At 52.6% G+C, this 13,518-nt stretch overlaps 1 protein-coding gene across 2 annotated transcripts in view; it reads right to left on the reverse strand.

Moving 5' to 3' along the window:
- The window catches only part of CACNG2 (calcium voltage-gated channel auxiliary subunit gamma 2), a 120,616-nt gene that overhangs the window by 10,724 nt on the left and 96,374 nt on the right, over window positions 1–13,518 (reverse strand). For both annotated transcript variants that reach the window (XM_077761948.1, XM_077761949.1), the window contains one exon: window positions 8,436–8,519. In XM_077761948.1, the coding sequence (XP_077618074.1) occupies window positions 8,436–8,519 (84 nt within the window). The remainder of the gene's footprint in view (window positions 1–8,435; window positions 8,520–13,518) is intronic.

The following is a 13,518-nucleotide window of genomic DNA, read 5'->3' on the forward strand; positions in this document are numbered from 1 at the left end:
ATGTCCGGACGGGGTCACCTCCGGGTCCTCCATAAAGGGTCTCTGGAGAGGGAAATAGCTTTTCTCTTCCAGATTCAAATAGGCAGTAGGTGGCCTCAGAACCCTGACTCCTTGTCCCCGGAGCTGTGGACCTGGCAGAGTTTTCTGGAAGCTTGTGNTGAGCAAGCGTTCAGCACAGAGCCTGCTGTGGGGCTCAAACCCACGAACTGTGAGATTGTGACCTCAGCCAAAGTCGGACGCTTAACCTACTGAGCCACCCGGCTGCCCCTAGATTCTATGTTTTAACAAAAGCATGTCCCAGCAGTCATGTGCACGTGGAAGTTTGAGAGGCACTCTTGTCAAGGTTAAGTTGGACACTGGCTGTCCTGTTTCTACCCTAGAAAGTGTACAACAAAAGGTACAATTTTTATTATTTCTATTGTCCTGCCCCCTTCATCCAGACACTACTTCCCCATGAATTGTCTTGATTTCCACTGAAGCTGGTGTGGTTTTAGTGCTAAAATCTATCACGAGGATCAGAAAGTATCTGGTTTATTCAATGAGCAAACGTGTATCGATCTCCTACGAGTAAGCATGTGGAAGTACGCTGTACTTACCAACAGTTTTGCAGCCCTTCCTGTGTGCCAGGTCCCATCCTAAGTGCCTTATATGGATAAACCCACTTAAACCTTATACCAGCCCCATGAAGCCATGGCCTTGGCATCAAGGAGATCACAAATACCTAAAGCAGGTATATTTACTGTAAAGGGACAGGTAGTAAATATAATATTTCTGCCTTTGCTGGCCATATGTTCTCTGTTGCAACTACCCAGTTTAGCTGTGGTAGCATCAAAACAGCCTTGGGCACTACGTAAACAGATGAGTGAGGTTCTATTACAATAATACTTTATTTACAAAAACAGTCAGAGGGCCAGATCTGGCCGACGAGCTGCAGTTTGGCCATTCCTGGCTGGGAGCATACTACGCTGCACTGGGGAAGGGCCACATGGTCCCAGAGCGGAGAAGATGCTTCACTTTTAACTAGCTGTGGGTCCAGTGAATAAATACAGACTGAGTGCCGGCCCCCGTACCAGCTTCCAGACTGGGCATGGGAGACATAGGAGCTTAAAAACAGGCCTGGGCCATGTCTTCATGGGGCTTACATCCTCATGAGGTATACGTCATCAGGTCATAACACAGATAAATATGTAATTATCAACCAGGATAAAGTGCTATGAGAGAAAGGTACCCATATGACACCATGAAGGTGTGTGACAGGCTAATGTCACATGCAGATGGCTAGTGTTCATTGAATGGTCAGTGTACCCCAGGGCTGTTCTAAGCACTGTGCATCTATTAACTCGTTAGTTCTCATTACAACTCTGTGACATAAGTACTTTTGGTTATGCAGCCAAAACTTGTGGCACAGAGAGGCTAAGCCATTTGTCTGAGTCCACCCAGTGAGGAAGTGGAGAAACTGGGTTGTGAACCCAGGCGGTCAGCTTCGAGGGTCTGTGTGTCTGACCACTGCCCTCCCCTGCCTTCAGGCGTGCACTTCTTGCCACTCAGAGCGTCCTCTGAGCTCACGTGGGCATCAAGGAGGGCTTCCCCGAGGGAGCGATGCTGGGGCTGGCGTCTGACAGATAAGGAGACGCTAACAGGACAGAAGAGAGGTGGGGTGTGAAGCATTCCAGGGAGAGGAAGCAGCGTGTGGTTTCCAGGGCTGAAGGAAGCATCCTTGCTCGGGGAATTGGAAGATTCTGGATCACACAGAGCCAGGGAGAGCCTGGGGAGCCCTGAAGGAAATGAGGCAGGCCAGGGTGGGGGGCTCATGAGGTACAGGCTTGGGGCACAGAGCTGCGGTGTGGGCTGAAGCCGTAATGGGGAGGTGTAGACACGGAGGGGAGCACAGAAGCACCTGTCTGTGGAAGAGTGGAGGGCTTCACGTTGAGGCTCGGGCGCCCCAGTGTGTAGTGGTGACTCCGGAGGGGGCTTCTGGGGTCCTGTGGTGTGCCTGGCTTCCACTTCCTTGTCTGCATTAGGTGATGTCTAGGGTCTTGGCTGTCTCTGTGTCCCCCAGATCTCCCCACAGGGTCCACTCAGCCAGCCAGGCCACGGTCTCTCCTGTCCCCTGTGGCAGTCATGGCCTTGGATTAAAATGGCTGTCTTCCCAGGTATATGGAGGGCAGGCTCCCTATTTTCTGGGCGCAGTGCTCCACTCTTTGTGTCTGTTCCCACCCCCCACCCCCCCGGGGTTTGGTCCATTCCAACAAGACAGGATCTGCGAGGAGCTGGCTCAGGAGAGGTTTCTGGGTTCTTGGGCCTCTGTTCCTCGCTCCCCTCCACGCTGTGATAGTTAGGGTGGCCAGGACACAAGCGTATGGGTGTGTGAGTGTGAGAGAGGTGGGGAAGGGGAGAAAGGAGAGGAAGGACAGAGAGAGGGAGAAGGTGTTCCTGGAGGAAGGAGGAAGGGGATGATGATGGATGAGGGGAGAGAGAGGAGCTGAGAGCGGTGGCTTGGGAGCCTGGGCTCCACATGGGGCCTCCTTGGAGCCCCATCCCAGCCTTCCCATAGGCAGTGTGGCCTCCGTGCCTCTACTTGCTCGTCTGTGTAATGGGGACACCAACAGCACCTACCTCCCAGGGTGTTGTGAAGGAGAACGCAGGTAAGGTATAAAGTAGTCAAGTGTGTTCTATCTAATGACATAAGGAAAAGAGTTCCGGAAGCCCCGGGGCTTCCTTGGTGGGTGCCATCCCCATCCGCGCAGGCACCAGATGCTGTCCCGTTCCCGGTTGTCTCCAGGGCTGGTGATCAGCAGCACCAACACAGGAGGGAGGTAGCCTGCGTGCCTCCGCTGGCTCTGCTGCCTGCCCTCAGGAGCCTCAGTCGTCCCCCCTGCGACAGGGAGGTCACGAGCACACCGAGCTCATAGCCTGCGATGAGGAGAATAGCGTCTGGTATGTGCCAAGCTCCAGGAGACGTTAGTTCTCATCGTGGCAGGAGGACCGTTGCTGCTTCTTGTGGGGCCCGGATTGGTGTTGAATACAGTGCAGGTTGCAAGTCAGGACTGGGGTGGGGAGTGGGGAGGGGGGGCAGTCAGCGTGCTGGTTGCCACCAGCACATAGAGAAACAACCGTGACAGAATTGAAAGCGTCGGCATGCGTGGAGTGCTCGAGGTCAGAGAAACATGTGCTCTGGTTGCGTAGAGGTGAGTGAGTAGGGGTAATGGCTTAGGATGTGCCCAAATCGCAGTGTGACCAATGGGAAATACAGCTCCCATCTCCTGGACATAACATACAACACACACAGACACAGACACAGACACACACACACACACTCTCACACTCTCATGCACACAGCCTGCAGGGACTTGCAGACACACATTCAGACAGACACTCAGATGCATGGACACACAGGCACCGAAGGGCACGGAACGCAGCACAGACTCCCACCCTTGTGCACAAAGAACGACGCACAGATGCACACCGACAATCACAGGAAGTCACATCTGGGTCACCGCTGCCTCTGTTTGTCACCCGCTTTCAAGCTTTGGGTAAGGAAGGATAGGATGGGTGGGGGGCACCGTGGCAGACACATTGATGGCCCCCCAGAGCTGGCTGGGAAAACCAGGTCTGGTCATCATTTGTTCCTGGGTAAGCTAGTGACAGACGGGTGAGCTAGGGACACACTAGCCACCCCTTTGTGGGGCCCAGATGTCAGGAGGCCCAGGGTGGTGACGAGGGCCTGTCACTAGAAAGTCCCTGGACCCTCTGTTCAGGAGAAGCTTTGGAACTCCTTAAATATCCATGGAGCTTGGGGGGAAAGGCATACATTCATTCACTCATTTACTTGTCCCATCAGATACTGATGGGGTGCCTTCCTTCTGTCGGGCTCCCCAGGAGGCCTGAAGCTTGGCCTGATGGCTTGAGACAAGTGAGCCCCACTTTCTGGCCACCCCAGGAGATGGGCTCTGCATTCCTGTCCACGCCTTCTGCCATGCTCTCTTCTCCTCCTCTTCCTCTGCTCTAGATCCTCTGTCCAGCTGGTGGAGCAAGGATGGTAGGCGTGACCCGGGCCACCTACTTGCCACCCTCCTCAGCCCCCTTCCCTGGGGCCTTCTCATCTTCCTGGCCTCTAAATCTTTTTTTTTTTTTTTTAAATAGTTTATTGTCAAATTAGTTTCCACATAACACTCAGTGCTCATCCCCACAAGTGTCCTCCTCCATGCCCATCCCCCCCTCCCCCCACATCCATCAGTCCTCAGTTTTTGTCAGCATTCAAGAGTCTCTCATGGTTTGCTTCTCTCCCTTTCCCCCACCATTTCCGCCCTTCTTCTCCCCCTTGTTCCTCCGTCAAGTTCCTCCTAATCCTCCTATACGTGCAAACATATGATATTTGTCCTTCTCTGCCTGACTTATTTCGCTCAGCATAACACCCTCAAGGTCCATCCATGTTGCTACACATGGCCAGATTTCATTGTTTCTCATTGCCATGTAGTATTCCATGGTATAGATAAACCACATCTTCTTGATCCATTCATCTGTTGATGGACACTTAGGCTCTTTCCATGTTTTAGCTATTGTGGAGAGTGCTGCTATGAACATTGGGGTACATGTGCTCCTATGCATCAGCATTTCTGTATCCCTTGGGTAAATTCCTAGCAGTGCTATTGCTGGGTCCTAGGGGAGTTCTATTGTTAGTTTCCTGAGGAACCTCCACACTGTTTTCCAGAGGGGCTGTACCAGTTTACATTCCCACCAACAGTGTAGGAGGGTGCCCGTTTCTCCACATCCTCGCCAGCATCTAGAGTTCTCTGATTTGCTCATTTTAGCCACTCTGACTGGCGTGAGGTGGTATCTCAGTGTGGTTTTGATTTGTATTTCCCTGATGAGGAGGGATGCTGAACATCGTTTCATGTGTCTGTTGTCCTGGCCTCTAAATCTTGGTCCTGGGACTCAGACTCTGCACCTCCTCTCTGCACCACTGCCCTGGGCCATTCATCAAGTCTTGTGGCTGTAAATATCATCCACCTGCCAACAACTTGGCAAACTCCTGTCTGGGCCAGGACCTGTCCCATGGGTCCCAGACTCCAAGGCATCTCCCCAAGGAGTCCCTCTGGGGACTCTGACTTAATGTGGCTGACACGGAGTTTCTAATTCTTCCCAATCCCAGCCTTGGACTCAAACCTTGACGCCTTCCTTTCCTGTGAAATCCACAGGCAGCCTTTCAGGAAATCCTATATGTAATCCCTTGGGAATATTTTCAGGCTCTGGCCCCTTCCCACCTCCTTCACTGCTACTACCTTGGTTCAGAACACTGTTTCTTGTCTAGATTTATTACATTAGGTTCCACCCGCCCCCCTCCCCTCCGCCCCCCCAGCCAGAATTGACCTTCCAAATCAGTGTCACCTGCTCACGGTTCCCATCCACCCTTAGAATGAGATCCGATTTCTTCCCAACATGATTGGGCTCCTCATTACCTCTCAGATCTCATGCTGTGGGATGCCCTCCATTCCTGCACTATGCTTGGCCAGTCAGGCCTCCACTCTGGCCCCCAAACACCCTGCCCCCACCCTGCCTTAATAAGGCCTGTGCTCTCACTGGTCCCCCTCAGGCACGAGCTTCCCCCAAATCTTCTTACCTCCTTTCTCTTCTTCATTTAGAGAAGCTATCCTGACTACCTCTTCTAAGTAACACCCCCCACCTGCCCTCTGCCCACGCCCTCACGCCCCCTCCCCCCTCCATCCTCTCACAGCAAGCTCTGGAACTCTCTTAGGGGATTATGTGTGGTCCTGCTCATTGCATGTTTCCTCTGTGAGACATGTCCCCTTCACAGAGGCACCAGTTTTGTTCACCCTTGGGTCCCCTGTACTGACAACGGGGCCCTGCACGGAGTGAGTGCTTAGTGAAGGTCTCAGGAGTAAATGAGTGAATGCTTCTAGAGGCCTATTCTCAGCTTTGGTGCCACTTTCTCGAGGGGACCCTTCTGGAATGATCTCCGGTTTTGGGGTTAGGGGCCAAGCTCCCTCAGCACCACACACTCCGTTCTATCCCTGCCTGCATCATGGCATACATGCTACCTTCATCGGCCTGTTTCTAGACACCGAGCCCTCAGGGACAGGGCTGCGTCAGCCCCCCCCCCCGTGGCCTCCCACGTTGCAGGTGCGCTAGGAGAATGGGTGTAACCGACCGAAATTGGAAGCTGGCTCAAGCACCGCCCATCGGGCTGAAGCCCCGCCCACCTCCAGACACAGCCCCACCCACCTCCCCTGGGCCCCGGCTCCGCCCACTTCAGTGGGGCTGGAGATCCAAAAGGAAGAAGGATCCCTGTCTCCTAGCTTCTCTAGCCAATCAGGTAAGAGCTTGTAAAGAATGAGACCATCTAGTTAGAATCTGTTAGGATTTAGAATCTGTTAGAGAATGATAGGAACTCACATCTGCCGGCTTTCAAAAATTACTTTTGTTGCCTAGCCCAAGATTAGCATATTCTAGATCAGGGATCAGCAAACTGTGCCAAATGCAGCCTGCTGCCTGTTTTCATAAATAAAGTTAAGTTTGCTGGGAGCACAGCCACACTCACTGGCTTCCATTATGTCTGTTGTCCGTGGGCAGCAGTGAGTAGTGGGAACAGAGGCTGTATGGTCCAGAAAGCCTAATATATTTACTGTCTGACCCTTTATAGAAAACGTTTGCCGATTCTTGTTACAATACTCAAAAAATACCATTGGGTTAAGCTTAAATGAGACCCTTAGAATCCTGCCCTGTTAACAGCAGTTAACCAGTCCAAGGCTTCTGTCCGGGGACACCCGAATGAAGCAAACACCCTAAGTAATTCTCTCTTATAAACAATGAGGATATGGAGGTATGGAGTAGGTAGAAACAGCCACCGAAGTCTCCTATATCTGTCCTTTAGATAACAGACAACATGAATGGAGTGTCTATTCCAGAATCTGTTCTAGGCACAGCAAAGAAGGAAACAAAGTTCCTACTTTGAGCCCTTGGTGTCTCGCTGATTATTACATCCTTACTATTCTCAACCAGTGTGGCTCCTGGCACCAGGCTCAGGCTGTGGTTCCCTCCCCCCCCCTCCCCCTCCCCCANTCTGAGGGTCCTCCCCGCCAGGCTGGGCTCTGCCTGGGGCCACGCGCTGCATCCACTCTTTCGCTGTGATCTCCCCAGTGCGGAGCGCAAGCTCCAGCACACGGTGTCAGCCTACCTTTGTGACATTGCTCTGCTCCCGCAAGAGCCCCGGCCGTGGTAACGGGGAACAAGAACCCAACCCGTCTTTCAGGAATTCCATTTAAGAGCAGTGTCTCTCGGGAATTCGTAAACGGAAATGATGAGCACTGTAAGATATTTTTCTCCCTTTAAAAAGAAATCTATAAATGACATCGTGTTCCCTTCCTTTCTCCTCCTCGCCACCGGGGCTGACTTCGTGTTCCCTGGGCTTTTCAATGAAACCAGGTTGTTTTCAGGCTGACCCGAGAGGTGGCTTTGATGTGAAGAGTAGTGATGGAAGGAGACAGGGTGATCCATGTAATGAAATGCCTCCTACCTTTTCCATAAAAGTGATCAGAGAGTGACACTAGCCATTCTGCTGTGGGGGATGGGAGGCAGGCTTTAGGGGCCTCGGAGCAGCTGGAAAGGTCACCCGGGACAGAAGGTGGGGACGCTCCTGCTGGAGCGCAAACCTCTTCTGGAAGAGCCTCTTAAGAGCCTGGAGCACAGCTCTCACCCACTTCTGTTTGGGTGGCTTTGCTGTCCCAGGTGTTAAGGACTCTCAGTCCCTCTCCTGGAAATCTCTTTCTCAGGGAGCATTTCACCTTGTTAGTTTTTGATGACTCTTGAGAAATTTTCTTTGGAACTCAAAATGCGTTCTCTTGATACTATGCCTCAGGTGGATTTAAGGTTGCAGCTGTTACCTCAGGATTTAACTTTGACTTGATTGTGGGGGGGCGGGGGAGGAAAAAGCTCTAATGTATTGTTCTCTGTCGAGATTCCAATCTGACACTGCCTGACGAGTCTCTTCATTGAGTTAGTCAAGAAATATTTACTAAGCGCTTATTAAGTGCAGGGCCCTGGGCTGGGAATAGGAACATGTGAATGAGATAGGGTGGGTCCCTGGCCTAACTGAGTTGGTGGGACTGCCAAGGAGATGTTTACTCAGACAAGGACCACACAGCACGATAAGGGGCATGGAGGACTTCCTGGAGGAGGTGATGTTTCAGGCTGGGACCTGGAGTTTATCAGACAAAGGGGAGGGAAGAGTGTGACAGGCAGAGGGAACAGCATGCATCAAGGTCTGGTCTCTGGATAGGAGGAAAGGAGGGAGGCTCAGCTTTTTCCTGCCCTCTGCTGATACAGGGATCTTTGGATCCTAGCCTTTGGTGCTCTGCAGGTTACAAGGACTGCCCACCCCCCCCCACCAGGAGGGAGAAAAAATTGCATGCACTCACGGAGGAAATATTCTGCTGTGTCAGCTTCGTAATCTGCATCCTCTGGGAAGTGATCGATTTGCTTGCAGAGACCTTTGAAGTTCCCTGGAAAACAAGAGGAGAAAGGACATGTGAAACATCAGAGTCTCCAGGGGCTCAGCACCCATCGGCCTCTTGCTGACTTCTTGCTCTTCTGAAGCTGGCTCAGCCCTCTCCCCGGCCCCGAAGGAAGCTATCACTTTGTCTGTTTGGACATCTGCCTGGTGAATCAAAACACATGCACCCGCGGTGCAGCGGAGAGGATCTAAGGCCTAAGACTTCAAAACCCAGTCTTCCGTCCCTGCATCGAGGCTTCTGAGGATTAGCTGGAGCTTGGCGGCTGGCAGAGGTTTGGCCCGGGGCTGGGGTCTGTGCCGAGGAGGCTGATGAGCCTGTCAGTACACTGGCCTCTGTGCCCCAGCTCGGCTGGGGGTCACCTCGCATTTTGCATGCCAGAGATCAGATTGCTTTGCAAAGAAGACAGACCCCACACTGATGCCGACAGACGTTCCCAGGGTCCTAAATGAGCTTGCAAAGCGCCTTCCCATCTGCAGTGCCTGGAATTCACGGTGCCCAGCCCCCAGCTGCTCTGAAATGGTCTGGAGGGCAGGGGAGGGGGGAGGATGATGGGGGGGGGAAGATGGGGAGGTTCAAGCCCCCAATGGGGGCTGAGCACCTCTGCCAGGCTCCTGAACTACAACTCATTTGGGCTCTACCGCAGGCCTGTGAGAGGCATATTATCTCTTCCATTGTACAGATGAAACTGAGGCTCACGGAGGCTAAATGATCCGAGTAAGTACTCTTGGCCAGGAAACGATGGATCCAGGGCTCAAACGAAGGCCTTTTGATTCTCAGTCTTTCCTGGCTGATGGCTGAGAAGGTGAACACAGGCTCAGGTGAAAGCCCAAGGCCCCAGCCGGCTCCTGCCAACGGCCACGAAGTGAGTGCGGTCTTCGTGAAGGACCGATGCGTGGGCTAGAGCTTGCAAACAGGTCTGCTCCGCCACAGCCGAAACCTCAGTCAGTTTCACACCCGGCCGTACCCCCCGCACCAGCACAGCTACAGCCAGTGTCGGCGGGGCTTTCTCCGAATGAATAAATAGGCAGACCCGTGCTGGCAGCTCCCGTGGCCCGGGTCCAGCTCGGCATCGCTGAGATGCCCGTCTCCTCACCTGAAAGGTGGAGATCAGAGGAGTCCTTCCTTCGCGGATCATCGTGGGATTAAACGAGCTGACACAGATAAAGTGCTCGCAGCGAGTGCCTGGCACGTCGGTGGAAAGTGCTTGGGGGCCTCGCTGTGAGGGAGAGTTGGAGGCTGACTATATTCAGCCACTGACATTTGGGATTTTTCTGTGACAGTAGCTAATATAACCTCATTAATACAATTCTCAGTACGTGTTAGCAATTTATTTTCCTTGGGGTGCTGAACCTTCATATCCCATAAAGTAGGTTTTATCATGTACTATGGATATTGTTTAGGAATTTTAGGGCATTCTTACATAGACCTGTATACATCATATACACCTGCTTCTATACGATACAGGTGTACTTATGTAAAGGTAAGCGTTTCAGGCATTTCCAAGACTATTAGTTTATGTGACATATTGCAGAGAAGATGGTTGGTCCCCTCATTCACTGTCTCTGTACCGTATTCACCCTCTTTCCTGACTTCTGCAAGAAAAACGATTCCCCAGAGCATATGGGGACTTCCCGTAACTGCACTGAAGCTCTGGGGGAACTCAGGCGCCCAGCGTTTCATTTGAAATGCTCCTCTGGAGCAGGCCCCTTCTTGCTCACCTCCCCACCCCGCCCTCAGGCATCCACAGGAGGCTTCAACTCCCCCTAGGACCCAGGACTCTTCCCAGCTGCTAAGGGGATAGGATATCCTCCCTATTGTTAAAATTACAAATCAGTATATTTGCAAAGTGCTTTGCAGAGTGCTTTCATTTCCTCTCAATTCAATCTGACAAATATTTCATCAGTGCCAGTCTGGGGCTGGGCATCTTTTTAAGGAATCCATGCAGGAGGTGAGGTGCAGAGCGCAGCACTGGTGGGCCCTGAGGCCCCTGACAAATTGGGGACATGGGGCGCCTGAGTGGCTCAGTGGGTTAAGCGTCCGACTTTGGCTCAGGTCATGATCTTGCAGTTCATGAGTTCAAGCCCTGTGTCAGTCTCTGTCCTGACAGCTCAGAGCCTGGATCCTGCTTCGGATTCTTTGTCTCCCTCTCTCTCTGCCCCTCTTCTCTCTCTCTCTCTCCCTCTCTTTCACACACACACACACACGCATACGCGCACATGCGCGCACATACACACACACACACACATTCTCTCTCTCAAGACTAAATAGACATTAAAAAAAACCAAAGTGGGGACAGCGCTCAACCCCAGACTAGGGCTTGTGGGTGGTGCCTCCACGCCTCTCTTCTAAGGGCCCCACGCTTCCTGCAGGCGGCCCGCACCCATACCTCCTCCCCTTGCAGCCTGGCTGTTTCTCTGCACGAGCTGAGCCCCAGTCATCTTTAGACCGTGGGCTCCTAGCACGCAGGAATGGCTCAAGAGATGCTGTCTAGGGACCGTGTGAAGTCACCAGCAGCCCGGATTCTCCTGTGATGGCCAGACTTGGTAACCACCTGCCGGTCTGATGCCTCCTGGCGGATGTTTTAAATATTTTTATTTATTTCTTTTTTTTAATTTTTATTTCTAGGAGAGAGAGAGACAGTGTGAGCAGGGGAGGGTCAGAGAGAAAGGGAGATACAGACTCTGAAATAGGCTCCAGGCTCTGAGCTGGCAGTCAGCACAGAGCCCGATGCGGGGCTCGAACCCATGAACCGCGAGATCATGACCCAAGCGAAAGTCGGACGCTTAACCGACTAAGCCACCCAGGCGCCCCTCCTGGCGGATGTTTTAAAGGCACCGTGTATTCAGAAGGTCCAGACCTGAACTCATGATCATTTCCCCTCAAGTCTGGTCCTCTGCAGGCGTCAACCTGCTCAGTGAATGCCTCTCCATCGCTGCCTGCACAAGCCTGAGCCCGATTGTCACTGCCTACCACTTTCTTTTTCCTGCCTGCAGGTCTCATCCCTCAGGACGTCCTGTCTGCCACCGCCCTCAGAACCTCTCAAAACGGTCAAGTTCTCTCCGTTGGCCACAACACCCACCACCAGGCTCCTCCGCGTGACCGCCTCCCCACTGCTCATTTTGCACACACTCTTATCCTTGTCTACAGAGTAATCATAGTGACCCTTTGAAAATGCAGATCTGGGGCGCCTGGGTGGCTTAGTCGGTTAAGCGTCCGACTTTCGCTTAGGTCATGATCTCGCGGTTCGTGGGTTCGAGCCCCGCGTTGGGCTCTGTGCTGACTGCCAGCTCAGAGCCTGGAGCCTGTTTCAGTCTGTGACTCCCTCTCTCTCTGACCCTCCCCTGCTCATGCTGTCTCTCTCTCTCTCTCCTAGAAATAAATAAAAAAACATTAAAAAAAAAGAAAATGCAAATCTGATCAAGCCCCTTTTAGCTTGAAATGCTCAGTCGCTTCCCAGTGCTGTAGGGAAAGCTGGGCATCTTAAAGAGGCTTGACCCTGACGTCTGTCTGGCCTTATTTCCCTCCCACTTCGCTCTCTGTGCACATGCCATCTCAGCCTTCTGTTACACATGCTCCCTCCTGCCACAGGACCTTTGCACATGCTGGTCTGGCTGCCTGAGCCTCCAACATACCGTTTCTTGTCTCCTTCCCTCAACCTCCCTCTGCCCCTCCCCCCTACTGTGCTGGTGGGGTATCTGCTGCTCTGATGTCCATTCTGTGTTGGGGGAGATGTTAAGGCATGAGTGATCCTGGTGGGAATGTTCCAGAAGAGAGGGAAGACATGATAGCCAGAGAGAGGAGGGAGCAATGCAGAGGGGATGCAGTCCAGGACACAAATGTAAGGGTGGATGGTGGGGTGTCTACAGCAGCAGGAGGGAAGGCACCCCTGTGGGTGCAAGTGCAGGGGATGAGTAGACACAGCGGGGGCTGTGAGGCTTCTCGTTTCCATTGTCTTGATGAAATGGGAAGCAGGATCATTATCTGAGCACGAGGAACGGGCGGCAGGGTTGGGGATTTGAGAACGGAACGGAGGAAAGGAGTGAGATTTTTCTCCATGAGAGTGGGAGAGAGAATGGACCATGCCGGAGACATGAAGCATGTGTCTGGGCCTCGAAGGTCCCTTTGAGATTCTGTGGTTTTCTCCCGCTACATTTAGGGTGTGGCTGAGTCTGGCTGGAGGGTTGCCTTTAACCAGGGCGGGGGTCTGTGAGATGAATACAAGAGCAGGGGTGGGGGAGGCAGTGATTATGAAGATGGGTCAGACTCTAAGCCGGCGAAGGAGGCAGTGAAGAGGTGATGGGGTCAATGCATTGGAAGCCTAGGGTGGGGGTGGGGTCAAAGAACTGTCCGAGCCAGGGGCTCCTGGGAGTGAGTTGGAAGCCTGGGGCATGGGAGTCGGAAAGTGGGTGCAAGGGACTGAGATCACTGAGGAGGCGAGGCTATTGGTCATGTTATGGTCAAGGATGAGACCATGAACTGGGTGGCTCAGGTCGGCTGGAGGTAGGGATGACAGTCAAAGTATCTAGCAATCAGAAAGGTCATACCAATACATATAGAAGACAAAACAAAACATTCACTTTTATTTTCTATATGTGGTCATGTATATTGGGAACCTGCCTACCAGGTTAAGGTTGATATGCAAAGGATTCATCACGTTATTCTGATAAACCCCAAATTATTGGTTGTTTTTAGAAACTATTGGTGTGAGGCTCTTTCAGGCTAAATGATGGTCTTGTCAGGACCATGATTTGATGCAGGGAACTCTACCACCTGCTCCCAACGCTTCTCTGTTAGAGTAAGTCTTCGTCTCAGTCAATACAGAATTTCCTCCTACCCTGTCCCATGCCATTGTGTTGGGCGACTTCTCCAAGAAGGTAGCCCTCCATCCTGGGCAACCCAGAAGGCCGGGAGGGATGGCCCTGTGGATGGTGGAGTGGGGAGGTGGGGAGGAGGTGATGGAGGGGGGTTGGGGAGGGGGTGATGGAGT

The sequence above is a fragment of the Crocuta crocuta genome, unplaced genomic scaffold, assembly GCF_008692635.1.
Source record: "Crocuta crocuta isolate KB4526 unplaced genomic scaffold, BGI_CrCroc_1.0 scaffold193, whole genome shotgun sequence".
Classification (NCBI taxonomy): Eukaryota; Metazoa; Chordata; class Mammalia; order Carnivora; family Hyaenidae; genus Crocuta; species Crocuta crocuta.